This window comes from Podarcis liolepis, assembly GCF_965112155.1.
Source record: "Podarcis liolepis genome assembly, chromosome: 5".
Taxonomy (NCBI): domain Eukaryota; kingdom Metazoa; phylum Chordata; class Lepidosauria; order Squamata; family Lacertidae; genus Podarcis; species Podarcis liolepis.
Window position 1 is genome coordinate 64,794,660 of NC_139556.1, and position 27,848 is coordinate 64,822,507.

Below are 27,848 nucleotides of genomic sequence, written 5' to 3' on the forward strand. Positions count from 1 at the left end.
GAACGTAAGTGAAATGGGAACATATGAAAGCTACCTACATGCTAAGCATGACGAGGCAGAGTGTCCTGTATTGTAGAATGTAGTGGCTAAATGCAGGTGTGTGGCCTGTTAATTTGTAAGCCTTCCTTTCCTTTAAACAGATGCCTCCATGCACTACTTGTCTGTAGTTAAATTCAGAGAAGGGAAAGCTGCAACACTTCAGGCCGGGTTAAGTCTGGTGAAAGGTGCTTTGGTTCCTCCCCTGAAATATGCCTAGAATTGAATTAGTGGTGGCTTAAACGTAAGTTTTACAGCCTGAATTTATGTTTACAAATACAGTATTTATTTAGCACTTTTTAAGTGCTCGGTGTACTTGCATGCATTCCCAATAATCCTTACACCACAGTAAGGCTACTCAGTCTTTGTATCCTTGCATCTCCTAAAACCACTGGGAGGCCATGCCTTAGACATCAGCCCTTTACACACTTACCTGGGACTAAGTCCCATCAAACTCTGAGGAGCTTCCTTCTGAGTACACTTGTAGAGGATCTCTACCACACAAGCATTTAAAATACAGGCATCACCAGCTGTGGGGTAAGCACTCTTTTTTCTTTTTCTTTTAATAACCTGACACCACCACCAATAAGCCAAAGCATGTGAAATTTTCACAAGTGGGCTTTTCCATCCACTTCCATAGGGTTTCCTTCTCTCCCCCCCCCCAATGTTGGGCTTCCCATCTTGTGCAAGAAGCTGCATATGGGAGCTGATGCTATAGGGCAGGTTATATTTAGAGCATAATTGCCTACTGTTAGTTGGCACATAAATATGTAGCTATTATGCTACAAAAATAATCGGTTAATCCAGTAAGAGATTAGCCTCTTTGTAAACTGCTTGTTTTAGCATATGTTAATCCTTTCTATCACAGTAAGAAACAAGATGTTGTGTTTGTTTAGCCACTAGCTTGTGCTGGTCCAGTCCTGTTTTTGAGTGTGTGTGTGTGTATGTGTCTAATATTCTTCTTCTAAGCTGGTTTGTTAAAAGTTTTCGCTATGTGGAAAACTAATGAAAAACTATTGCAACCTATTTTCTAAGTCCATAGTGACAAGTTAACTCAAATGATACTTTTGAAGGGTCACTGCAATTCAAATGAGTTTGAAAGTCACTCAGGTACTTCTACAAAGCACAGCCCTTGTTTCTGCTTCCACCCATTGACCTCACAAGACTGCACAGGATCCCCTCGTTAAGGCCAGGGAGGAAGTAGATTAGGGGAGTGCTAGCATACCACCCACTTTCCTATTTTCCTTTTTCTGTTAAATAAAACTACTGAGGTCAGGCTCTTGTTAGCTGGATATATTTTGTTTTTCACAGAACACTGTTTGAAGTAGAGAAACTGGCATTGCAGTCTGTTGGTACAATGGTATGTTCACAGAAACCAGTATAACATCCATCTGTTAGCACAGAAAACTCTAACCGTGTGTGTAACCTGTCAAACTCAGGAGTTCTGCTCCAGTGTCTCTTGCACTTCTATCCTTTATTATTATTATTATGTTCCAAGGCCATTTGCTCTCATCTAGCAGAAGAAGAATACAGAATAGTCATCATGCAGAATGATGCTTTCTTCCACCTGGCAGCTGTCTTTTGCCTAAATTTATTTCCAACTCATTTTTATTAAAAAAATAAAAAAATGCTCCAACTCTCAGTTTTACAAGGCATACAAAATCTCAAAAAGGGACACACAAGAGCAAGGTGCTGAGGTATGAAAACACCTGAGGTAGTTTGTTTCTTTTCTTTTCTTTTCTTGAAAAAAAAGTTGCAATTTTCATGCCCTGGGCCAACACCATCTTGTCAATCCCATTAAAAAAACCCACTTCCCAAAGTATTGGTGGCAGCATCCTCCATGCAAAATGTACCAAGTGTGCTCTGTTTTCCTGCAAGCTGGGTGAAGGTTCCCTCCACCCCTTTTAGGAAGCCTAGGTATAACTGAAGCTTGGCATTTTGATAAGCAAAGTGGAAGTTGTGGCTGGGTGGTTCTTTTTGCATCTATGATGTGTTTACTTGGAGCACTGCATTGTCTGGTGGTACAAAAGGAGAGAGTGTATGCAAAAACCAGTTTGAGATCTATGAAGCAAAGAGAAGATCATATGAGCTGGAGAAAAGAAATGCATAGAGATTCCTCTGCTAACGAGACGGTATCCCTTCCGTTGGCACATACAGGCAGCAACCCAATATGGCATGGAGCTGCCATTGGTCTTCCTAAAGTCCTTCTAAATGTTGTTCACTTTGGATTACCAGAGCAAAATTTAAGTAGAATTCCAAAGTCCTCCATGCTACTTTCTGATAGAAATTCAAAATGGACTAAGCTTCTTTCCTTTTTCATCTAGAAAAGCCTGTTTTTTCTAAAAACAAAATGCGACTGTTTAAAAAAAGAAATTAAAGACTGGAGTTAGTTTAGTTAGCTATATTAATTCTAAAATATATTAATGCTGTCCTGTACAGCAGCCCATGCACTGTGTGGGGAAAAAAATGCTTTCCTAGTATGTACACACATGTACAGAAATTATTCTGAATGGGTTTGTCTGCAAAAAAATTTGCCTATGTTAGTCCAACTAAAGGGATAGCGTTTTACTGTTAGACAGACTCCATGTGGGCTGTGGTGTGAGGGAAGCAGTTCCCTGCTGGCTGAAGCCCAACCCCCTCCCACTCCCTGTGTACTGAAAGTCCTCTGCAGAGCCCCAGCTTCTTGGGCAGACTCCAATGCCTCCAGATAGTCTTTGGTTTGCTCCCTGGTCTGGTTATTCTGTCAGGTGTTGGAAGGGCTACATTCATCGGTGGTTGTTGTTGGCTAGCCTTGGAGCCTCATTTGCTGCGCTGCGAGGCAGGGGCTCCCTGAGGGTGTTTCTGTTCCTGCTGTTTCACCTGCTGGACAATTTCCCTGATCTTGCGCTGTGCAGTCTGCGTGGGGAGAAAAGAACAATTATTATTAATAGAAAAAGAACAGGCAATCTCGCTATAGCTAGTGGTCAGGAAATGCAGCGAGCCATCCCCCCAAAACGAAAGACCCAGGTGAGGGTCCTTTGTGGTACCCGTGGTAAGTATTCCACTATCTTCAGCTGAGCTAACAAACAACTGTGACTTATGTGAAAGCCCTGCTAAGGTCAGCTTAGATGAAATTATTTCAGTAGCAGTTGTATTCTCTATATTCAGCCAGCCTGAGACAAACATGCTTTCAGGCAGCAACTCTGAAAAGTGTTGCGTATAATATAGAGCGCTTTCAAAGCTGGAAGAAGCACTTGTTGTTTTTCCTTCAAAAGCTGCTAAGTAGTTTCTGCATTATACTCGTTAAGTACCAGAGAATTAGTTTCCCCATTTTAGGACCCATGTGCTATATTTGTCCCTTAACAACTATGAATGTAAATCAGTGACATGTACATGCACATTGACTACACATTTCCATAACTTCCATGTAGCTTCAAGGCTGTCATTTCATTAACTTGTTAACGTTTTCATAACGATCCTATTGTTGAATAAGCCATTATAAAATACTGCACCTGACTGGCAAAGAAGTGACCAATGATTTTGACGACGACTTCCTCATTTTCATCAGGTGTTTGGTCACGGGGTACAATTACTTCTGCACTAGTTAAGTTCTGTAGTTCATTCACCTGCAACAGCACAGAAAAAAAATCTGATTGGAACTGCAAAAATGTTAATGGCATAATCAGTAGGCGGAGCAAACCTGATTAGATGTTCGTGCCACTCCTGCCCTGTGTATCTACTCAAGCAAGCAAATCTAATAAGCATTTTGCTTTTAAGTAACAAGACTCGCCGCTTGGCATCCAATAGAGCAGTGCTCATTTGGGGGGTGAGGTCAAGCTGTTGGATGCTTGCAACCCCACAGATTTTTCTACCTCCCTTGACCCTGATAGCAGCAGCCCTACGTACCGTTTTGCCACCTTTTCCTATCACACGACCTGCTGTGGAGGAAGGCACCTTAATGTGGGCTTCAAGCTTCACTTCTTCTTTTGGATTGAAAAAGTTTTCTTCTTTCAGTTTCCCAAATATTCGTCCTTGGGCCTGGGATCAAGAAAATAAAAAAGACCAGCTGCTAAATTTCCCAGAGTCTATAATCTGTGGTTATAAAGGTAATGTGTACTCTAAAAGAACTCACTCTCTCTTTCCAAGGAACAAGGTTCCTGACTAGGAGCTACGTGAAAAGTCTCAAACCACTTGTCCTATCAGGACCATGTCCTCTTGCCTGCTATTCTCCCAGATGGTGTGCAAAAATGAATGTAGCTACAGCGACACGAACAGTCCTGCCCTGCTGCACCTAAAATCCAGCCCTAGAAACCAGGACAGACCAATACCAGCTTCTCTACCCTTATTGCAGGGTTAAAACCCCTACCTCCATCAAACAGCCTTTTGGGTCCTAGATCTGTGCTCTTAAAAGAGCATGGCAGCTCTTAGACGCTACAAATAACAGGGTTAGATTCTAATGGTAGCACAAGGCCAGGTCTTGTCCTCTTCTGTTGGGCTGCAGCTGTTCTGCTCAAACAGCTGACTTAAGAGTCAAAGCATAAATATGTGCATACTTTAGCACAATAGGACCTTCATCTAATGGCACTCTATAGGAGCTGCCCATATATGAATTTCGCAGGAGGGTGCTGATGAAGCACAAAGTGAGTCTAATCTTTCAGTAGCCTCCTGAACTGAAATGATGAGCGGTGGCGCATACTTGGTCGTGTCAACAGACTATATTTGGGGGCAGGGGGATGGAAAAACAATAGTTTTCTTTTAAAACACTAATATATGTTCTTTATATCAGGGCCAGTAACAGTTGTAAAGTTCTGCAAGTTTTAAGACGCAGCGGGGCAGGTAGCATTCTCCAGTTGGGATTCAAAGTTTCTTTCACACAACACTGTTTCTGTTACCACTTAATAGGACTATTAATAGGTGTGTGTGGGTATGTGGTGCTGAAAGCTAAGAATGTGGGGCTGTATGACTCTACTGCTCCCCATATTTTGGGTTAGCAACAACAGCAGAATTCTACTGGCAGGCTGCTTTAGTTGGGGTTGGCCACTCTTGCCTTCTTGGACAGCTGCTTCCCTCATGTTTTCAGCAGCTGACACAAGCAGGCCCTGATGCCTTGCACTTCATGACACAAGATTGCTATGTACTGACCTTGAATTGTGCTTCTGGAGGCCCAGTGATGATCACCATCCTTTCGCTGGCATCTGGACTCTCAGCTGGTGCAATCTGCAAGTCACAGAGAACACAGCACAGTGCAGCACATTTGTCCCAGTGGCATTGGCCCTTTGCCCTCCATCAATAGCCCTGGTGCAGAGGTTTTGCAACAAGCCCTAGATTACAGGATCCACTTAAAAAGCTTCCAGACTAAAAACAGATACTGCACATGAACTCTAGGCTCCACAATACCAAAGGCTTGCTACCTGGGCTCTTTAATTATTGCGATACGGTAGACTAGTTTACATTCACCTCTGGGTTCTTGAAAGCACCTAGCTTAAAGCTAATGCTGCACCACATTTTGAGCAGGGTTTGATTTTTGGTAGGAGAGTTTCAGTGCCAGAGTAGTTGAAACTTCTGTTGAAAAATTGCATTTCTCTCTCTGCAGCACGACTCCCCCCCTCGCTTGGCAAGTATTACAGCAGGCAATGGGGAGGCATGCTGCAGACTGTGTTGCCAGGTGCCCCTTCAAGTAGTAGTCTGCACTTTAAAAAAAGAGGAGAAAATGATCCACTGCACAACCTACACGCCTCCCCCCGTCATAGCAGATGCTTTACCACTGCTTGCACATAGCCCAAGAAACCACTGAAACGGGGAAGTGGGACACAACACCACTATGAAGAGTGTAAAAGGTTGCATATTACATGCACACACCCCGCTTTGGCTGAGTGCTAGTATCAGGAATGAGCTGCAGGAGCACTTCCATGTCCAAAACCTGAAACATACATGAGAGGCAGCCTCTGATAGTATAGAAACAAGGAGTAGTGTTAGAGCCTAGTGTATACCCAGATAGTTTGCCTCCTAAAAATACAAGCCCCAATAGGCAATGATTCATATGAGCTTTCCCCAATTGGCTATGTATAACCCAAACTTTACTTGCTCGTGTCATGCAGGGCTGGTCAGGCCCACTCAATCATCAGCAAGCCCCAAGAGTAACGAGTCAGTCTCCACTAATGAGTCATTTCCCAAATATATCAGCTGTCCTGGGTGTGCAGCCAGCTGTCTTTTCTAAACCGATAACTGGTTTCTGAGGAGCTGTCCATAGCCAAGATATGCGGCTGGGCACCTCTCCTGTTAATGCATATTCTCTCTCTCCTTATCCAATGGGGCTTCTTTTGTTTGCAGACACCCCAGTTGCTGATGGCAATTTGTTTCAACCAGATTTTTGGAATGCTATAATGAATTCTTTGGAGGAAGAATGGAATATGAATGCAGTTAAGAAAAACTGATGGAGAGGTGGTAGAACACTTAATGGCAGCGCTTGTGTCGCAGGAAGGTCTTCACGCACAACTGCTCCTGGCAGTATTGGCCATGGATTTAAGAAATCAGAGCTGGAGGCAGGCAGAATTCTGTAGCACTTGGCTTCTGAGCTGGAGTGACCACACAAAAAGAGGCAATGCAGGAAAGGGCAAGGGGTGGGTGGGTGGGCTTCTTACCTTGATTGAGGCACCTGCAAATCTTGCCAGCTGCTTAATGTGTTGGCCCTTCTTCCCGATAATTGCACCCACTGCCTGTGTTGGGATGAACAAGTTCACCACCTCTTGCTCTGGCAACTGTGGACAGCAAAGGGACATGAAATGCATATTGGGAAGAAAAACGAAGCTTTCCCACCTGTATCGCTTTCCCAAAGTGGGGAGCAGCAAGCAAGGAAGCAAGCAAGCCCTGGCTCATGTCAGACGACAGGCAAAATCCACCCCAGCAGTGAAATGACAAGCACTCCTCAAGGAAATCTCAGACGGAAGGAGGAAAGGAGAATGCAAGGAAGAGTTAAAGCAGAGAGCGATCACCAGGGACTGGGAGTTAAATACAGTGAGCACCATGCAAATCAAACTATTCAGACAACTGAAGACCTACTGAAATCTACTGAATTTACAGTGCAAACCTATACACGCCTACTGAGGAGCAGGTCTCATCAAGTTCAGTGGGGCAAACAAACCAGGGAGAGCAATCTGGTCAAAGCAAATGATGGGAGTATTAAGTGTGTGTGTGTGTTGCTGTCTGCTGCTATGACAAAGAGTTTTGGCAAAGCCAGCGAAATCCAGCCAAAACGATGGTCATGGTGTGGTGTTGTCGTATCTTCTCTCAATCGACTGCCCCTCTTTCAACATACAAGGGTGTCGTACCCCTTTGATTGTTGATATATACTGTAATGGTACAAAAAGAAATAAAACTATTGCTTTCTATTTCCACTTGAGTCTCAGTAACAAGGCGTCTGCGAGCCAAGAACCAATACAAGTTGCCTATCTGAATGAGACAATGCTTTATGTCTAAGGGGATTCCTGGACTAGGGAAATTTAGTTAAGTATTTTCTTATCTAAGTACCAGTACTTGTTTTGCCAGAATGTGCTTAATTAATTAATTATCTCTTGGCATGAAGTCACAAAACATGACTTTACGCCAATGCTGTAGGCAGCTACAGAACAATGATTCAACTGGAATTTCAACTAAGATCCTCCCAGGCTACAACCAAGTAAGTACCCTCTGCAGACCACAAAGCCTGAAGAGGAATCAGTTTTTCTTCTCCTTTCTGACATTAAAAAAAAGTAAAAACAGTACCTTAAAGTAGGCATTTAGAGGTTGAAATTATTTCAAAAATTCAAGCACTCTTTACAAATTCCTCATGAATCAAAATGCAAGGAAACTGTAAATCAGTTTCATGCTGTATAAACTTTAAAAGCTATTCTACAGTCTTGTATATTGTGCTAGCTTACAACTTAGGTTCCATTCAACTGACATGTCCCCTTGCCCTCTCAGTTCCAAACCTTCCACAGCATGTAGACTGTGAAACAGTCACATATGACAGAAGAAAGCAGGGAAGTTATAGGGACTGGTTGATTGCACACTTAAATGTGCATTTTGCTGCTGTTTTCTTTATGTATGTGGAAGGACCACTTCTTTTTCTATCTACACACAGAGAAGTGCATGCCCAGGATGGGGCAGCCAGCGAAGGGTCGCTCGCAGGAATAAATGGCTAAACCTGTTTTCAGGCCAAGAAGTGGGGAGAGACCCAAACTTTGTTTTAAAAAAAGAAAGACATAGGAATAGAAAAAAGAAAAAGGAGGTGACTTATTGCAGAGAATTAGTGCTGATTGCTTTCTCCCTGTGATTCAGAATGGGTTTATCCAAATCCTGTTACCTGAATCATGTTAGAAAAGAAGTGGAATGCTGCCCTCCAAAATATCAAAGCATCCACTTTAGGCGGGAGGCTAAAATTAATCCAGGAATGCTAATAAGCATCTCCATCAGGATCATACTTCATTTACCTTTCTTGCCCCTCCAAGCTTACTGCTCTACAATTTGATGGAATGAAGAATTGAATACAGAGTGCTAGTAGGCTTGGCTTCCTAACCCCAGACACATTTTTTTTGTTTGTGTGAGCAATACCCACACTGCCTCACCTTTCTAGGGTGAAAGGCCCCTGGCACAGCACCATCGGAAAGAGAATGCAAGCTGCCCAAGAAAGCACAAGAGTAGAGCAGAAAGGGAAGAACCAGGCACTGTAGGGTTCATGGGTGAATATTGCCAAGGATTGTTTTTATATCATTTCCTAGGATAGGAAAATCTAGCATATGGAACAAAGCACGCAAGGCTAAGGCTTATTAGCATTGCCACCTTTTGATGGATTGGGGCTGTAACCTTTAATGGCTCCATAACATTAGGCGAAGGTGCTCGTGGCACAAAGATCTACTTACTGCAGAGCTATGGAACGACAAAGCCCGTATCCATGAAGGTGTCGTCCTGCTTTTTGGAATGGGTCACAGCTTAATTGTGGAGTACATGCTTTCTATTCAGATGCTCCCAGATCCAATCCCTTGCATCTCCAGTTAAGAAGATCGCAGGCAGGACAGCTTGGAAAACCTCGGCTGAGACACTGCCAGTCAGACAGTACTGCGCAAAGGCAGTCCAATAGCCTGACAGTATAAGGCAGCTTTGCAAGTTGCAAAGTGTAAGTGGCAACACTCTAGAAAAAACAAGTGTGAAGAAGGTAATAGAGGGGGAATTGGCACCTGGCTCCCTGTGACTACAGTGGTATCTCTAGTTATGTACTTAATTCGTTCCGGAGGTCCGTTCTTAACCTGAAACTGTTCTTAACCTGAAGAACTACTTTAGTTAATGGGGCCTGCTGCGCCGCCATCGTGCGATTTCTGTTCTCATCCTGAAGCAAAGTTCTTAACCTGAGGTACTATTTCTGGGTTAGCGGAGTCTAACCTGAAGCGTATGTAACCTGAAGCGTATGTAACCCGAGGTACCACTGTACAAGGTAAGAAGCAGGGCAGTGTAGAAGCTCCTCTGTGGCTTTGCTGTGCGTTACTGTCACCAGTGCAACAGAGTGGGCAGAAACATACAGAAAAACTGCTCCGGAACAGAACCACTTAAAAGCCTCCTAAGCGAGAAGACAGGGTGTGCTGCAAAGCAAGGTGCATGGAAGGCCAGCATCCAGGAAGAGCAGGGCAATGCACTTACAGAGTGCTGATGCGGGTATGCGCCAGTCGGCGAGGCTCCATAGAGGCCCGAGAGGTATGCCGCGTGGCTCTACGGCAGGAAAGAAAGTGACAGTCAGTGGGGAGGGGCTGGAGGCAGAGGGCCACATGTCCTAGCCGTGGGTGTGGGTGTCTGTAACCGGCATTTCTGCAAGGCCCCCTTGACGCTGACATCACCAATCCCTTTCCAGTGTGACGTGGACGATTCTCAGCTCAATTCACGGACTGCCTCCACTGTAAAGATTGTGTCCAAGTTGACATGGAACAGTATCATCCCCCTTTCTGATTGTGAGCTCAGGTAGCGAGCGTTGACAGGATTGTAGCCAAAAACTGAGCCACAGAGAAACTAGAGGGAGGAGTCAGCAAGCATGGGAAGGAACCTTGAGGTTTAGAGCAGTACAAAAATGTCCTTTTTGAACACAAAACCTAAGGGGGCAAAACACAGCCAAATGAGGACTGAGCATGCTGGGCTGCCACATAATGTTATATGTCAGCCAGAAATCTAAAAAAACGGGGCCAGAGGGGAATGGCATGGCTGGTGAAAGCCTGACCATGAGCATTCCTATTAGTAGGTGAGAAGAGGGTGCAATGTTTTGTTCCAGGTCCCACTTGTTTCCATGGGGTGGGGGGTGTCTGTGTGCCTATCAGTTTAGGAGCAAAATTGGCCCACCCAGTCTCGCTTAAAAAAAAATGCTTCTACATACATGGAGGACTATCTAGGGATACATGTGTATATACATCTTTTAAAAAACTAAAAAAACACACCCTTATCTGCTCCTTTTATTTCTCTTTGTGGGGATGGTAGTTTCTATTATTATTTCCCATCCTGGTATCACATCATAAGGGTGTGTGTGTCAAAGTATTTTAAATAAATAAATACATTTATTTTTTAAAAGTAAAACCTTCAAAGGCAGCCTGAGCTTCCAGGAGGTCCAGGAAACTGAGGCGGCAGTTCAAGGGGGATTGGAAGTGGGTCAAGAAAAAGCAAGAATGAACCTCCCTACTATCAATTTTATTTTACATTTCAGATTGCTTTTGCTAACTGTTATGATCTGCTGGCAGCTATTGCTATCTATTACCACACTGCTAAGCTTCCCCCTCTATTGCACGGGTTGTTTTTTTTTAATTTACTGTTGCTTTTATGATTTCATTGATTTTGATGAACTGTGGTATTAAAATATTTTAAAATTATATATATAATGTGTGTGTGTTTGTGTAAAACAGCCATGCACTGAATCACACACTTGGCCCATCTAGCACAGTAGTGTGTACTCTAGCTGGCAGCATCTCTCCAAGACCTCTCTCTCTATCTGCAGATCCTTCTTTTTCATTGGAGATGCCAAAGACTGAACTTGGGACCTTGCACCTGTAAAGCATGTGCTCCACCATCGAGCTGTGGGACACCCCCTATATATATTTAAAAGCCCAATACAAGGTTTAGCTAGGTATGGTGTACTTTGCACATGAGTGCTGCCACTGCTGAACAAAAAAAATCCATGCTGTTCTGCATGGGATTACACATAATCAGACAGGGACAGTCCTGTTTCCCAAAGATATGCAGAATACCTTCTGCAGCTTGTTTCCAAAGTTGGCTCACCACAAAGGGATAGAGGTGAGCTATCACCATGAGGAAGAGGGTCACATCACACAGCACCCTGTTTCTGTGGCCAAATGTGTGGGCTGTGATACCTGGCACACTCACAAAAAAACCCCCCAAAAGGTCCTTGTTTTCTGAACAGGGTAAGCAAAGTCAGCCAACCCGGTAAACAAAATGGACGCCGATGTTGTCTGAAAGTTGCCCTAGGATTTAAGGAGACCCCAGCTTTCTTAAAAGCCCACAGGGATGAGTCTCCAATACTGTCATCACCAAAGACCTCACTTCCATGCCCCAGCAATTGCACCTGCCGGCTTCCCCCAAACTGTGTAGCAGGGCACACTCCAAAACAGTACACTTGAAGCAAAGATCTGCTTGCAGGAACTGGTAGTTGTGTCTCCTCCTTGCCTCTAGAGGGCAGCAGGACAACACCACAGAGTACATTTGCAGAGGCACGTACATAACAGGTTAGAGGATGCACCAGCTACTTACAGCAAAAGGGTTGTATGGGGCAGTGACAGCAGGCCTGCGGGCTCCAGCTCCAGAGGGGAGCATGGATAAGCCTGTCGAGAAGATGCCCAATGCATTGAGGTTAAGTCCAGGGATCAGATTGGCTTGTTGCTAGAAAGAAACACAAGGGGAAATGAGAAACAACAAAGCAACCTGAGGGAGGGCTGGGGAAACTATGTTTGGGCCACCTAACTTTCATCCAGTGAAGTAAGACCTGAAGGTGTCTGGCATTTTCTTTCGGGTGGGCAAGGCATCCACAAACCTCCATCTTTACTTGCCCCCATGGTGACTATCGGACTCTTACCCCAGGACCACCGGATTCTCACACAGCAAGCACACACGCAAATAGGGCTGGATCAAGAGCTTACATTGACTGCTACAATGTCATTTTCGTAGGCTTCCCGAAGCTTGTTCATGATCTCCACCTCAGCATTGGAGCAGGCCTCAATGCTACCCTTCACGGTGATGGTCCTCTCGGGGTTATAAATGGTTAAATCCTGCAAACTGGACAATCGGAGAAGAACAAATGTCCTGGGATTTGTAACGTGCCCTGTGGTTGACAGTACAGGCTAGGCAATAGTCATCTTTATAAAGCAAATCCAGAAAGTTAAATCTATTGGTGAGAACAACCCAGATCAAGAAGACAAGTTATTTAGGTTGAGCGCAGATGGGTGCAAGAGCCTCTTGTTTTTCACTTTGAACTGCCAAGAGGACAATCCCACCACCCGACTCTGTCAGATGGATTAGCTGGAACATCCACAAATTAGGAAGTATTCCACACACAGAGACACCCAGGTATATGGTATCGATGGTGGATTTCCCCCAACTGCTAAAAGGCCAGGTTAGCCAACCAGGTACCCTCCAGGTGTTAATGGACTTGACCTCCCATCAGTCCTAGTCAGCATGGTCAATAGTCAGGAGTGATGGGGTTTGCTGTTCAAAGACATCTGGAGGGCCACACTTTGGCTACTCATGCTCTATGTTACAAAGAGAGGCAGGTTATTGGGTGCCACCCAATATTTGGGGCGAAGGGGTTGTTGCTCAGGTACATACTGTAAATTTCTCCTTGTTCTAATTGAGAAGTGTAATTTGACCGCCTACCTGGTCAGTGGTACTTACGGAGAAATGGTGATCTTGGTCCCCGTGTCCTGCTCAATTTTCTTCAAGTTTCGTCCTTCTTTGCCAATCAATCTCCCAACTAGGCTATTGTGTGCTAAGATTTTCAAGGGAATCTCTTCAGCTCTGAAAGATGTGAAAAAACATTAAATCATTTTTCTGACATTAGTCTTCCCCCCAGTCCTCCTTTCTGAAGTAGGTTCCCTAGCTGGACTTTACAGGGCTCTTCAGCAATACAGAGAGATGCAGCTCCAAAGTCTTCACTGTTGCTGCTTTGAGAAGACCATGGTACATTTCCCAACACACACTGCCCCCCCCCCAGCATTGTACAGGATAACCATGATTATCTGCAGCCTTTTACAACGTCCTAGTAAAACCAGTGGGCTTCATAAATACTTGGCCACACACGTTGTTTTTCCAGGTACAAAAGAAGCTAAACTGTGAAAGAGCAGTATTTAAATTTCTCTCCTCACCGCATTTTTTCAGGGTTCACGGTAATGACACGTACAGAAGGCAACAATTGTTTTAGTTGCATTTCAATGACATAGATGTGATCTGCATAGCAGACTTCATAAACCCCACACCCAAGCCATTACCACCCTTGCAACTATTGCATTTGGGACCCTGCTGCCAAGCAAGCCTAGCTACATAGCTGCTTCCTATAGCCTGCTTTTGACCACAAAGCATATAAGTGTCCAGATCCATTACTCAAAGGGTTCCAGCCACCTATTAACATGGGCCAAATCAGTCCATCAGGCCTAGCAATGCAGGATGTGAAAAGATGTATGACTTCTCAAATGTCTACAATGAAACCAGTGTGCTAAAATTAGAAATGGCCAAAAAAGAAGGTGGGGAGAGGAGGTGACATACGCCAATGGTGGCTTTATTTATTTAGTTGCCGTAGAATGAAACACTGGCTGCAATCTTTACATAACCAGGAGTTCCATGATCCAGCAAGACCTCATCCATTCCATGAAAAGGGAGGGGTGTGTGTTAAAAAACACAAAGGAGTCTTTTCAGCTAGCAATGGGGTTAAGGCCTTCACCACTGGACCAAATTAGTATGTGTGCCTGAGTGCAGGCATATGTATTTACATATATTTCATATGAGGTGCTTTAAACAGAGTCCATTACTCCACCTAATGTAACATAACCACTGCCTTATAGCAAGTCAGACCACTGGAGTTTCTCCAAGCCCTACCTAGAGATGTTGGGGGTTGAATCTGGGACCTCCTGAAAGCATAGCAGATGCTCAGCCACTGAGCTGCAACCTGATCCCAAAGCCCATTACTGTGCATCCTGATTGGTAGATGCTTTCCAGAATCTTATAATGGTCATGCTACAGTCAAAAATCCTTTAGCTGGAGATGCCGGAGACAAGGGAGCCAACTTGAATAAAATATTGGGGTGGGGGGCAGCCCCACCCCACAAAACAGATCATGAGACACGGCACACACACACCATTTGAATGACAATGGCTGTCAACTGCGGGGGGCAGCCCCCTCAAATATTTTATTGGGGGAGGTGAAGGGACCTCAGCACCTAGGAGTTGGCTCCTATGGCTGTAGATTAAACCCAGAACCTTAGTTCATGCAAAACATATGTTCTGACACTGAGTCATAGCCCTGTAGAGAAACTTCAAGCTAATTCTCAGGGCATGAGGAGCATCTGCTTATGGTAGGGTAGAAATGCTTATTTAATCAATAAAAACGCAATGTATTAATTCCCAAACATATATTAATTAAGGCATATAGACTATACAGAATCCCTACTCCTTGTGGGTCAATTCGAGATGGTATTTCTTTGTCTTCTCCCTCTAGCTGATTGAGATTCCAGCCTGTAGAAGTTAGACTGTAGAAGTGGAAAAGGCAAAAGGCATTGTGTATGCTCTAAAAGGCGAATTTGTGTGGTATGAACCTTCGATGCACAATGTTACATGCATGCAAGACTTGCTATTTGAGGTGCTAAAGGTTCTGTTTCGTGCTTTCCCTATCAATGCCAGTGATACTTACGATTTTGTTTCTTCAGCCTCCTTCTGCATAATATCAAGTATCATGCGACATGCTTCTGAACACCCCTCTGGGGTGGCGTGAATGGTGATTGGCTTCTCTGCAGCACCAGCGTTTTCCTTCCGATGAATATCTACCCTGCAGCAACAGAGCCCATACAAAGAAATCTGCTAGGGGTCAGAGGAAGGTGCCTGAAGCTGGCACCCTAACAAACCAGCGAAGGAACTGCATGTAACAGTGTACAAGGCTATTTGACATGATTAACCACCAGCAAAGAACCCATCTTCAAGCAAGCATTGAACATAAATAAAGGATAATGCAAGAAAAGCATTAAGATTTAGGGTTCACATTTATACATGGTTCAGCATTACATGAGCAAGCTTCTAGCTCCTGTGCTCATTCCTCTCATGCTATGATGCCCTTCCTGACTCCCACGTTCATAGCAAACCATTGTTTGCTATTACATCAGCAGATTAAGGTATACACTTGCCATCCAATGACGCAAAAACCAGTTTCAAACCATGGTTTCCAATTCTGTTTCAGGGCAAGCAGAAACCACAATTTTGCACTTCTTGCAAACCCAAGAGGTCAAGGAAGGAGATGAGATTATGTGAGCTTGAACATGTGAGAGACCAAGACACCAAAGTGTAGAAGAGTGATGTAGTGGTTAGAATGTCAAACCATGATTGACGAGACGTAGGTTCAAATCTCCATTAAGAAATGAAGCTCATTGAGTGACCCTGGGCCATTCACTCTCAGACTAACCTAACTCACCAGTTGTTGTGAGGATAAAAAATTGAGTGAAAGAAAATCACAGCTAAATGCTTCTCTGGTTTGGCTGCCATGCAAATCACTGTTTTCTGAATTATGAGATCTTCCTGGACACATTAGATGATGTTGAAAGGCTACAAAGCAGTAAACATATCATGTGCTTCCTCAAAAAAGTATTATCTTAAATATTAATACAATTATGTTAGAAGCAAGAAAGATTAGCTTTGCTGCAGAAGTTTAGATTTCTTGCTCAGTACATCTCCCTTTCTTACAGAGAAACAATGCTCTGGATCCCACAAAGGGAGATTCCCAGGAATGACTGAGTTCTCTATAGAGGATTACTCACCTATCTAACCCCTTGAAAATGGATTCTGGATGGAACCAAATTTAAATGAAGCAGAGTGCATGAATATACAGTGGTACCTCGGGTTAAGAACTTAATACATTCCAGAGGTCTGTTCTTAACCTGAAACTGTTCTTAACCTGAGGTACCACTTTAGCTAATGGGGCCTCCTGCCGCCGCCGCACGATTTCTGTTCTTATCCTGGAGCAAAGTTCTTAACCCGAGGTACTATTTCTGGGTTAGCAGAGTCTGTAACCTGAAGCGTATGTAAACTGAAGTGTATGTAACCCGAGGTACCACTGTATATGCATGCATGGATAGACTCAAACATACCCTAATACAGGAGCTAAAAAATGATCTGCCCCTGCTGCAAGCAAAACTGGTATAATAATTTACATGAGGTATGAAGAAACTGTGGCCCTCCTTGAGTTGTTGGACTCAAGTTCCCACCAGCCCCAGCCAACATGGCCAATGGTCAGGGATGATGACAGTTGTAGTCCCAGAACATCTGGAGGGCCACAGCATCTTCATGCTCGATTCACGCACAGGACTGCACAAGCTGCATCATCACCCCCACCCACGTTTCATGAGTCACCATCATGATGAGAGTCAGGGAGACCACAGACAACGTCCCCAAAGTGCTTCTACCCCACACCAGCTAGACTGCCGGTACAGAAATGGCCCTTTATGCTCCCAGAATCGTATGTATAAACAGACTCAAAGAATGTCTTTAAAAATACATAATTCATTGGCCTTTTGACATTAGCACAATTTGCATGCATTTAAAAACCAAGCTAGCATTTCGATTCAGATTGTGAGTGACCTTGCAGAAATGGAAAACAATGCAATATCTTATAAGGCATCTTTGAAGGCTGGTGCACATGAAACAGTCACTATGTGGAGGCTGTTTGTAAATGGCTTCCTGTGGGCAAGACAAGCTGTCTGTGGGTAGCAGCTCATCCTGGAGACCAGGCAATTTTTCTCCATGCCACCATGAGGCTCGCCCACCCAATAAATAAGTAAAATTAAATCAAAAAGATCAGCCCAATCTATGTGGCACTGCACACAAAACGTCTTGTATTGCGAGAAGCAGCTGCCACAATGAGTCATTTAACCTTCACATGGCACCGGTTTCCTTTGTGCTGGCCTTCGTCTGGGGCGCAATGCAGGAGAACATCACACATGTAAAGAAGCCATAGCATCCCAATATTGGGGTGGGTGGTGGCTCTGGGATGAGGAACTTAGGAGGATTCAATAAGGTTTGGGGAACTTGTAGTCCTCCAGATATCATTGAACTCCAACTCCCATCAGCTACAGACAACATGGCCGATGGTCAGGGATGATGGGAGAGACAGTCCAGCAACATCTGGAGGGCTAAAGGTTCTCCATCGCTGGGTTAAGCAGACCTGCTAGTCACTGCCATTATCCTGTGGCATCCTTGTTTGCAGTGTGGCAAAAGAAAAGTAGTGTGGGAGCTTAACACTGCTGACTAAAAATGACAAATGTGGAACTAGTTTGGAGGAGAGCCCAGGTATGTAGCAGAGTAGACTGGATGGGATCACACCCATTCATCAGGCATGCATGTCCCACTTCTAGGTCCACCAGGTGGCCATACATTGGATGCAATATTTGCACAAGACAAAAAAAGCGTAAAGCTCAATGACCATAAGCCCAAACCATGCAGTAATTTCCAGGATCACCATCATGTAGTTTGCATGCATGGGATGTTATGCACACAGACCCTACGCAAACAAGAAGTGCAGTTACTTCTGCTGGAGCCAGAGGCGGAACAAGTTCAAACTGTGATCAGGACAGGCAGACTCCTGCCCTTTCTAGCTCACACAGGTTTATACTTAGTGTCTCGCCAAAACAAGCTTTGATATAGAAAAACGGACACTAATCTTTAGCTTAACGTGTCACCTGGAGAATAATCTTTTGAGAAAAATGAAGACTAGGGGAAATGATTTGAAGTTTGAATTACAAGACGAAGTGTACTCTACATAAGTGTACTTTTTTTTCTGGCCTGCATAGGACCAGTCTGGATAGTTGGGCTTGGTGAAAATTTGATGTTTTCATCCCAAAAAAAGTTTTTGATTTGAGTTTCTACTGAAATGAGGCTGCATTTTAATGTGGTATTTTAATCTTGTTTTTAAGTTGTATTTTAATCCATTGTTTTTATACCTGGTGTTAGCCGCCCTGAGCCCGGTCTTGGCTAGGGAGGGCGGGGTATAAAGAAAATTATTATTATTATTATTATTATTATTATTATTATTATTATTATTATTATTATAGTTCAAAGTGCTACATTCCCAGCATGAGTTTCCTTCTCCAAGGTCTTTACACCTAAGGAATGGGTTTCAGCTTCAATAAAACCCAAATCGTACACTGTAATGTAACATATATAGCATTTTACATCCAATGTAAAACTTCCTTGAAAAAACTATTGTGCTCTTAAGAATACCAAGCATCAAATAATATAGTCAAAGGAATTCTTGCTCCTCTCTAAAGGAGATGAGAGGGCTCCCTCATCTTTTTTACTTTGACTAGCTCAGATAATGCTTTCACAGGAATAGCAAGCTTCCTAATGCAAAATGAAGGTCTCTCTTAGTTGTAGGATCATATATATTTTCTTATAAATACTCTTTGATGGTTTTGATGATCTCCTACGCATAATGTTGTTGCACACAATATGTTTTTCTGGCTAAATAGCAGATGACATGATCAGGGTTAGAGTACAGTTATTAAACTATTCCAGGAAGAGATGGAGGAGCTTACAGAAAATAATTACAGTAGCAATTTGATGACAAAATGATTAAAATATTATAAACACCCCTTGCACCCCAGTTATGTAGAAGATATTTGGTTCTGAATAGCAGCAACCAGCTATAGGCTGCTGGTGGTATAACATTGGCAGCAGCAGCAGCAGCAGCAACAGCAACAGCAACAGCAACAGCAACAGCAACAGCAACAACAAACTCTGGGGAAAGGGGCTTTGGGTGACGGTACATAACAAAACAGGTTAGTGAAACTATCCAGAATTTCTGCAAACACAGAGTGAGCCTGAAAAGGACAATTTAACCATCACACTTGCAGGGCTGTAATACCTATCAAGCCACAACGTCCACATAGGTATACAAAACACATCAGAAAGGGATTAAAATTTGCTGCAAGAGACAAAGCTTTTGCTACACAATGCACACCAGAGCCCACTGCTCTGCATTTTGTCTTTTAAAAAATCACAAACTAGGGACATAAAGGCTACAGACAGAGCCCCTGTGGAAGGAAATTAAACCATTTGTGGTACTTACTTGGACTGGGTTTGCTTAGTAAGGTTCTTTATGGTCAAGCCCTCCTTTCCTATGATCGCACCAACAAATTGCGTGGGGACCAGGATCCGTAGTGGGAAATCGAGCTGTTTGGGCTGCGAGGAGCCCCCAGGGGAGGGGCCCTGCTCCCTGGAAGAGTGGCCCCCACGCCGGGATCTCTGAGGGGGCTGAGGGGAGCTCACCTCGTCGTCTGGGATGTAGGAAATCTTGAAGGAATGGTTCTCAAACTGGTGACCACTAAGCTTCTCAATTGCTCTGAAACAGAAAAAAGGGGATTTTTTTCCCTCCCTGACAATAAACTAACCCTAAAGAAAAATCCAACAGCATTCCTTGGTTCAGTTCTTTATATTTTCTCAGCCCACCCCCCCAAAAAAACTTCCTTCATTTCAGTAGTATGATTTGAGTGTGCTGGTTTTCAACTGGTGGGTCACAACAGGAGCACTACGACCATTTATTATATGGTAGAAGATTAAAAAATGGGTTTCCAAATACGTTTTTGGGTCCCGAGTCTAAAAAGGTTGAAGATACCTCATTTAGAGTGAGGGAGTTTTTAGATGCTGTTACTATTGGTGAACAACTGGGAGTCATAGTTCCTTGTTAATCTACTTCAAATCACCTAGGAAGTTATCAGTAGATCCTTATCTACTTCTGCCTACCTCTGTTTTGTGGCTCTTGCAAGTGATTCCTGTGAATTATTATTCAACGGATTGTGAAACAGAAAACTCAACTGAAAAGGCTAAACTGTGAAAATTAGAAGTCTACTCTTGAGAATATAACTGCCCATATTTTGTGAAAAACACATTCATGCCAAAAATGATTAGCAATCACTAAAAGGTTAAAAAAATACTACCAATGCCAAATTAGCTAATAATAATTCCTATTAACTTCAACTGAAAGCCTTGAGAGTTAAAAATTGTGGCCAACAGCATAGACCCAAGTATGCTTACTAAGAAGCCCAACCTAATTTGTTAAGTGCAATAGGAGTCACTCACTTGTATGTGAGTTTAGGATTGCAACCTTAAATTACAACTAATGCTAGCTGAATTGGGGCCATATTATTTTGCATTTTGTGGATACTGTTTACTATCTGCAGCTAAGTGCACTAAATAAAGGAACCCTAATTCTGTTTTTCTATGGGCACAAAGGTGGTGCTTGCCAGTCCTGTCCTTAGAATAAAATTCCACTGGTCAAAGCAATGTGGAATCCATTGTCCCCTTTTTCATTTGCTGGAAGTATTTGGCATTTCATACATAAGGGATGGGAACTTTGTGTTCCTTCTGATGTTGCTGGACCACAGCTTCCATCTTCCTGACCAAGTGTCAGGTTGGAAAGGGTTGATCAAAGCTAAAACCCAGCAACATCTGGTAGGGCCACAGCTTCCCCATCCCGGTCAAACAGGGTGCTCCCATTTCTCAGTAGCTATTCTGCTTGGCCCTCAGAGAAACCGTTCATTGGTTAGCACTCAAATAGCACAGATAGGTAGATAGATGGATGTTTCTGGTACAGTGGTTGCTAGGCCATAATGCACCACACACTAGTTTTGTTACAGCAAATAAAGGAAGAAAATTCGGAGAACATCGTCAGGAGAAAAAACAGAGCAGAAAGATAAGAAAGAGTAAAAATTACACTTAGAACTGCCACTTACACTTTCGCTTCTTCTTTTGTTGCATATGTAACGTTGACAACTGCTGTCTCTGATTCTGTATTAACTGAAGGGAAGCGGAGAGAAACAAGTGTTTGGGTTACCATGTGGGAGAATATCACAAGAGGAGCTTCTGTTTCGAATCATATTAATTTATTGAGTTTCTCTCCACCCTATCCCCCGTATTCATTGTCATACAAAATGTTTTCTAGAACTTCATATTGAGAATCTTGCGTCCTAAGAAACTCACATGGTCACCTCAGCCCACAGCAGCAATGTCAGAGATTCAGAACTTCACTCCAGTCTATGATAGGCTGATTTGGAGATGCAGTGCCATTGGCTACATTTGGCCTGGATTTGGCTTTTGGCAACCCATCACTATCCCACATTTCTGTTAGCTCACAGCACCATGAAAAACCATATCCAGGATGAATTTAGCCTGTGACTTTCTCTGCACATAAATGACAAAAACAGTTATTTTCCCATGGCTGTCATGGGTTAAAATAATCCTGTGAACCAGTTCCTCCAACATGTCCCTCTATCAGCTTTCTGCTTAATGAGATGACTTTGATAAGCACTTAGCATGACTGTTGGTTACATTCATAGATTAATTCTCTTGAAAGATTATCAATTTCTTTTACAGGATATTGTGTCTGTCAGGGTAGAATTTGCTGAATGAAAAGACAGAAGCAAGTTGTGACTAGACAACTAACCTAATTTACTGTGTAGTTTTTAAATCTAAAAAAATCTCATAGGCAAAACAGGGGTTTATACTGAAAGTCTTGAAAACCCCAGAGAGAACAGGTTCTAAAAACAACAAAATGTTTCATTATGCTCAAAGTGTTTTTTTCAGAATTAGAATCAGTACAAACCAAGAAAGGAGAAAGCTACAGAGGTTTATCTTTGCAAATTGTCCGTAAGAAATGTAAGTTGCTTCCAATGAAGGGATTTTCTAATTCTGAAACATATCAGGCATAATAACATGGAGAACATGTTCATTCTGGTTTGTTTCTATATCCAGTGCTTCTGGTTTTATGCTGAAAACCTGCCTCCAGGCCAATGTATGAACCCCAACAGAGTTTTCTTCATATTTCAACAGAAAGACACTATGAATATTAGGTAAACCAAGGAGATGCAGATCATTCTCAATATCACACACAAATACAGGGCACTACTGCTGCCCAAGTTCCAACAAATACAAACAAGCACATGGTATATTGTGGGGTGGGTGTGCCTTCTATTTTCCCTCTATCTAGACTAATCTAAATGCTCCAGAACTAGTAAGATAGTAATTCTCATGCATCCTCTCAGATACACATATGTGCTCAGCTGTGTGTGGTTAAGTGGTCTAGACAGCAAAGGGGGAAAGGCCAGGAATGTGGAAATCACTTGGCTGTCATAATGTGAAACTATCAGTCTTTGTAATGTCTCTGGCGTGTGGTCATCCGCAGATTCTGACTTCTGGCCTGAAGTTTTTAATGCTGAGAGTGTCAGAACTCTGCAGCTTGAAGGAAGAGGCCTAATAGTTTATTTGATCTGCCACTGTTGCAGAAGCAAGCAAGCAAGCAAGAGTTTTAGTATCTCAGGCTCCCTGAAAGAATAACACAACTGATTTAAAAATGCAGTCAGATAAATCAGTACTCTTGCATCCAGCAAGAGTCTCCTTCAGAGGATTTGGGGATAAGAAAGTGGATGTACATTTGCTTTGAATCTGGTGTCAACCACACAAGCTCAATAAGTGTTCTCCCGACAGCTAGACACTTCACACATGACAGTGTTTCTCCTGTGCCAATACGCCTGTGTGTCAAAACCAACTTGTGAAGTGGCTATTGGATAAGCTTTTCTTCAGTGATTACCCTGAAGTCCAGAATAATTCTATGTTTAGGGGGTGCTTCAAGACAATGTTACCTATACATGTTACATATTTATACCCTATTAAAATATGTCCCTGTATTTTATTGCACGGGAGACAGTAAGGACGCACATTACTCCAGAGTACTATGAAGCAGATGTTTAATAAGTACCACAGTCCCTGTGAAATGAATCATTTATATATAAGCACTTAAAGCTATATGAAAGGCTCAAGATGCCTGAATAAAAACCAATGATAAGAGTGAGAGCAGCAAGACATTTCCTTACCTTGTTCCACATTCTCTACCGTCCCATGCTGAGCTAAAAGACCATCTAGTACCTGAAAGAGAAACCAGGATGCACTATGTGAGGGGAAATAGTTTGGACGAATGAGGCACAAATTTTGTCTCAGAACTTTTTCAGAACCATAACAAACCAGTGATCAATGCATGTCTCTTAGGCTCCAAGCCTGTGGAAAGAGACAATTGTTTCATCAAGGATTTCAGAGCCGTAATAATGTCTGAATAATTTGCCTTTACCTTTGTAGGCTAGAACTATTCCCAACATTTCTTTAAAGGGATTTGGTGTAGTTGCAAGCATGAAATGGCTTTCTGAGGCAGAAGCTAAGAAAAAGTCCTAGACTTCTCTCAATAATCAGTCACAGCTAGGCCAATAAATTAACCAAGGATCAGAACGGGATCAGTCCTTGGCTCTAACATGTATTTGGTAGCACAGGGAAGTGGAACCTCTGGTCCTCTGCAGGTCGTCAGACTCCAACTCCCATCGCGCCCAGCCAGCATGGCCAACGATCAGGGGTGATGGGGGTTGTAATCCTGCAACATCCGGAGAGCCAGAGGTTCTCCACTTCAGCTGCAGCACGAGGAGGAGAGTGGGGCTGCCTCAGAGACTTAGTAACTAAACCAACAACTTGCTTTTTAAAGTCAGCCAGGCAGGTTATTCTAAAATTATTCCCTGTCCTACAGGGAAGTCTGGCATGAGCATAACTCACTGAGGACCTAACTGCAACATGTTGTGCATAGGGGTGAATTCAGTCATGGGAGGTCTCGCTTCAGGGCATGAGATTGGGCACAAGAGGTCCTCTTTGTGCACTGCAAAAATATGGCTCTACAAAGATGCATCCTAGTCCCCTTGGCTAGCAGCCATAGCAGTAAACCTCCAGGAAGCATTAAAGTGTGACTCTTCCCTCCTAAAGAGCCACAGGCACAGATTGTCAGGAAGCACCCTTCCCAGAACTAAATAATTAAGCTGTCCTGTTCATCCAACACCTGAAACCAGGAATTCAACCACCTGACTTACTGCCAGTGAGTCATGTGAACTTTTGTACTGAAGCAGCAAGGGGGCCTTCTAATCAGAGCCTTGTCATCGTCCTTGTGGGAATGAGGATGACTAAGAAAAACAACTAACGCCATGTAGTCATTCCTGATGCTCTGCACCCAGTGTGTAACAAGCAAGCTTATGCCTTCTGGCTGACAGGATCAGCATAAGAGGCCCCTTCAGCAAACGTTCCTGTACCCCAAAAGGCTTTTTCCCCACACAAAAAGATGCATTCTGGAAAAATCTTTCTATAACCCTTGAGACTAACGAACCCTAGGCTTTCACATCACACTGCCTCATCATGTGTGCTGTAGTGAAGGATCCAGAGTCAGGCCTTCCCAGTGCAGGGTGTCAACGGAGCAGATAAAGCCCCAGATGATGCTCACAATTTTTTGTCTAGGCCCAGATGTTCTACCTTGTTGATATAGGCTGTTCTTATTCAGGGGCACCAACTTGCCTCCCACACTGAGGGGGCGCGGTCACGTGACGTGTCACATGATGATTTTTTATTCACTCATCACAGCTGTAGCCCAGCTCCCGGGCTGCGGCGTGCGGAGGGCACCCGGTGGTCATGGGGCGGCCCCCTCAATATTGGGGGGCACTGCTCCCTGCCAAAAAACATTGGGGGAGCTGAAGCTTCCTAGACCTGGTGCCACTGTCTGTATTTTATTTCCCAAAACATGGACAATGCACATTGCTTACTATTTGGATCACACTGTTCTAACGTCCACTGGATTCTTCTGTTAGGATGCGGCCACCGCAAGAGGTCGTTTAAGCTGTCCTTGCTGTGTGATAAACATTCTCCACCCCCCGACTTCTCCTGTTGCATTTATTTATTAAAACATTTGGATCCCACCTCTCCACTGAGAGGCCATGGCAGCCAACATCAAACAAATAAAAATGATGTAAATATTATTTTTTTAAAAAAACAAGCAACAAGCAAATCACTAAAAAAAAAAAAAGCAATGAAAATCACAAAGGTACATATAAGCTGGATATCTGGAAAGAGAATGGGTTTCCAATGCAAAGCGAGATCCCTGATCACATGTTCCTCTTTCCATAGCAGCAGGCCACATATCCTATAGGGGTGTGGTTGTTGGGGTTTTTTGTGTGTATGTAGGCTTCAAATATACAGTGGTACCTCAGGTTACATACGCTTCAGGTTACAGACTCCGCTAACCCAGAAATATTACCGCGGGTTAAGAACTTTGCTTCAGGATGAGAACAGAAATCACACAGCAGCAGCGCGAGGCCCCATTAGCTAAAGTGGTGCTTCAGGTTAAGAACAGTTTCAGGTTAAGAACGGACCTCCAGAACGAATTCAGTTCTTAACCTGAGGTACCACTGTAGTGTGAAACTAAGATTTCCCATGAAGAGAAAGGGTGGCAAGTGTTCTATCTTGGGGCCTGTTTTATCCTCTATGGAGGAGGTGGCAGACAAAAAACACCTCAGCATCTGCTACAGGTGGAACACACACACACACACACACACACACACACACACACAGCACCTTTTTACCACCAACTGCCCTGTGGGAAGGATCCTGATTTTCTTTACTATATCAGTACTGTTTCCTCTTTTGTTTCATTTTTAAATGCAGTTTAATGTTTCCTCTCAGCTACTTTGGAAGGATTCTCATCCTGAAAGCCAGGATATAAATAACTGTAATGAAATGAATGTTAAAAAAACTGAATGAGATAATTAAGTCCTAAGGCGGGAACGTAGGGTGGGACTGTATGTTCATAATAGGCACTGCAGGCCAGTCCCCAGTTTTATTCAGTTTTGACAAGAAAAATCAGGCGGCTGATTTTAAAAAGCTGTAATGGACTACAGAGACCACCTGCAAGACAGAGGTCATTAAACTCCCTCTGGGCGCTTTGGTGTGCTTCTCTGTCAACCCCACTCTCCACACACCAGGGATGGGGAATCTATGGTCCTTCAGGTGCAGATGGACTACATCTCCCATGGCCCTTGTCCACTGGCCATGCCAGCTGGCGGTAGTGGGGAGTTGTGAGCCCTACCACATCAGGAAGGCCACCTGGACCCTAAATCCCAATTTAGCTAAAGAACGTCTAGTCAATGGAGAAGTGGCAGCCAATGACAATTTCATTCTCTGGAGGACACTTGCTGGATAACTTTAGCACAAATACGTCGTGAGCCTTTAAAAACCCATGATCTTAGCATTTTGAACCACTGCATTATATGCTGAGTATTTTTATACTTGTGGGAAAACTACATTTCTCTCTCTCTCTCTGCTGGAAATGTTTATGCTGCAATTTCTTTTTTATGATATTGTGGTTTTAATATTGTATTATTTTTTTATTAGATGTTGTCAGCTGCCCAGAAAACCATGTTACTGGGTGGCCTGGTTAAATGCCGTAAACAAGTAAGAAAATATACTTATTTTCTTATGGGAAAGGAGGTAGCAGGAAATAATAAAACCTTCTGTACACTTACCTCCCACTGTAAATGAGGGGGAATGTTCCGGATCTGAATCTTCCTGCTCCTGTAAAGATATAAAGTCCCCAAAAGTAGAGATCACATGAGTCACGGGACAAGAAATTGCTTTCCTGACATCACACACCAGCAACTTTAGCTGAGAGATAACTAGGACAGCACAGTGAACCCTTTATACACCCCCCCCATTTGTTCCTTAACAGTAGCCAGGCATATGAAGAGCTGGTACAAACTATAACTTCTCCATCTATTGTCTTCCACACCCTGAAGCACAATAAATGTTTGGGATTCTCAGCAACCCAGCCTCAACAAGTAAGTGAAACACAACACCAGGAGTGTAACCCAAAATTAATCCATTTGGATATTTAAGAAAATGGATGTTGTGAAATTCACCAACCCCTGCCAGCTATACTATCCGAATTTCAAATGTGCTTTTATTGTATTCATCAACTGCTTTCACATCAATATATGAATAAATTACAGTTCAAGCTTATGCATATCTACTCAGAGGAAAGCCCCATTAAATTCCATGAAACTTACTCCTAGTTAAGTGTGTATAGGATTACATACTTAGTGATCCTGGCCCAAACTTGAACTGGCAGGCATACTCAAAATATAAGCTTCACTTTCCTTCATTAACAGCTGAGTGCTATGTTCATTAAGGGAGAAGCCAGGTATGGGACAATACTTTACTTACAAATGGATTGCACAGCACTATGGAAAATGCTCCAGAACCCAAATAGTTTTATCAAGCATTGGGAATCTGAAATTAGGGAGAAACTAAGTTTGAGTAGTACATTTTGGCATGCACTGAACTCTACTGTCGCAGTAAACAGGCAGTAAAGCTGAAGTGAGACCTGACTTAAAGGCAAATTACACAAAAAGGGTGACAGTCAGCACCCAGTAAATCCTCACCACTGGGCTGCTTCATAAACATCCCCAACCCCGGGGCACCATTTAGGAAAGGCAAGAAGAGGCTGTCCACCCCCTCCTGTGTTTCAGACAACGTATGATTATTCCTCAGAACTATTAGGGGATTTTAGAAAGAGTGCTGGAATTCTTCTCCTTCTCTATTAATTGTGAAATTAGTGACTGAAATTAAGTGAAGCATGGGAGCCACTGCATTCCTCATTCGTAAATGCGAGTCACTTCCTTTTTATTGGGGAAGAATGTGGAGCGGCTAGAGGGGAAGACA

At 43.3% G+C, this 27,848-nt stretch overlaps 1 protein-coding gene across 2 annotated transcripts in view; it reads right to left on the minus strand.

Moving 5' to 3' along the window:
* Positions 1 to 1,314: 1,314 nt before the first annotated feature.
* Positions 1,315 to 27,848, minus strand: part of IGF2BP2 (insulin like growth factor 2 mRNA binding protein 2) — a 59,823-nt gene continuing 33,289 nt past the window's right edge. The window contains exons 3-16 of one of the 2 annotated variants that reach the window (XM_083506460.1): positions 26,654 to 26,702; positions 23,150 to 23,201; positions 21,014 to 21,077; positions 19,351 to 19,623; positions 14,932 to 15,066; positions 12,925 to 13,047; positions 12,174 to 12,309; positions 11,788 to 11,916; positions 9,685 to 9,753; positions 6,657 to 6,773; positions 5,158 to 5,232; positions 3,922 to 4,053; positions 3,528 to 3,641; positions 1,315 to 2,931 (exon numbers count right to left, since the gene is read on the minus strand). In XM_083506460.1, coding sequence (XP_083362586.1) covers positions 2,836 to 2,931; positions 3,528 to 3,641; positions 3,922 to 4,053; positions 5,158 to 5,232; positions 6,657 to 6,773; positions 9,685 to 9,753; positions 11,788 to 11,916; positions 12,174 to 12,309; positions 12,925 to 13,047; positions 14,932 to 15,066; positions 19,351 to 19,623; positions 21,014 to 21,077; positions 23,150 to 23,201; positions 26,654 to 26,702 — 1,564 coding nt within the window. In that variant the 3' untranslated portion in view covers positions 1,315 to 2,835. The remainder of the gene's footprint in view (positions 2,932 to 3,527; positions 3,642 to 3,921; positions 4,054 to 5,157; positions 5,233 to 6,656; positions 6,774 to 9,684; positions 9,754 to 11,787; positions 11,917 to 12,173; positions 12,310 to 12,924; positions 13,048 to 14,931; positions 15,067 to 19,350; positions 19,624 to 21,013; positions 21,078 to 23,149; positions 23,202 to 26,653; positions 26,703 to 27,848) is intronic. The other variant, XM_083506461.1, reaches the window with a different exon arrangement.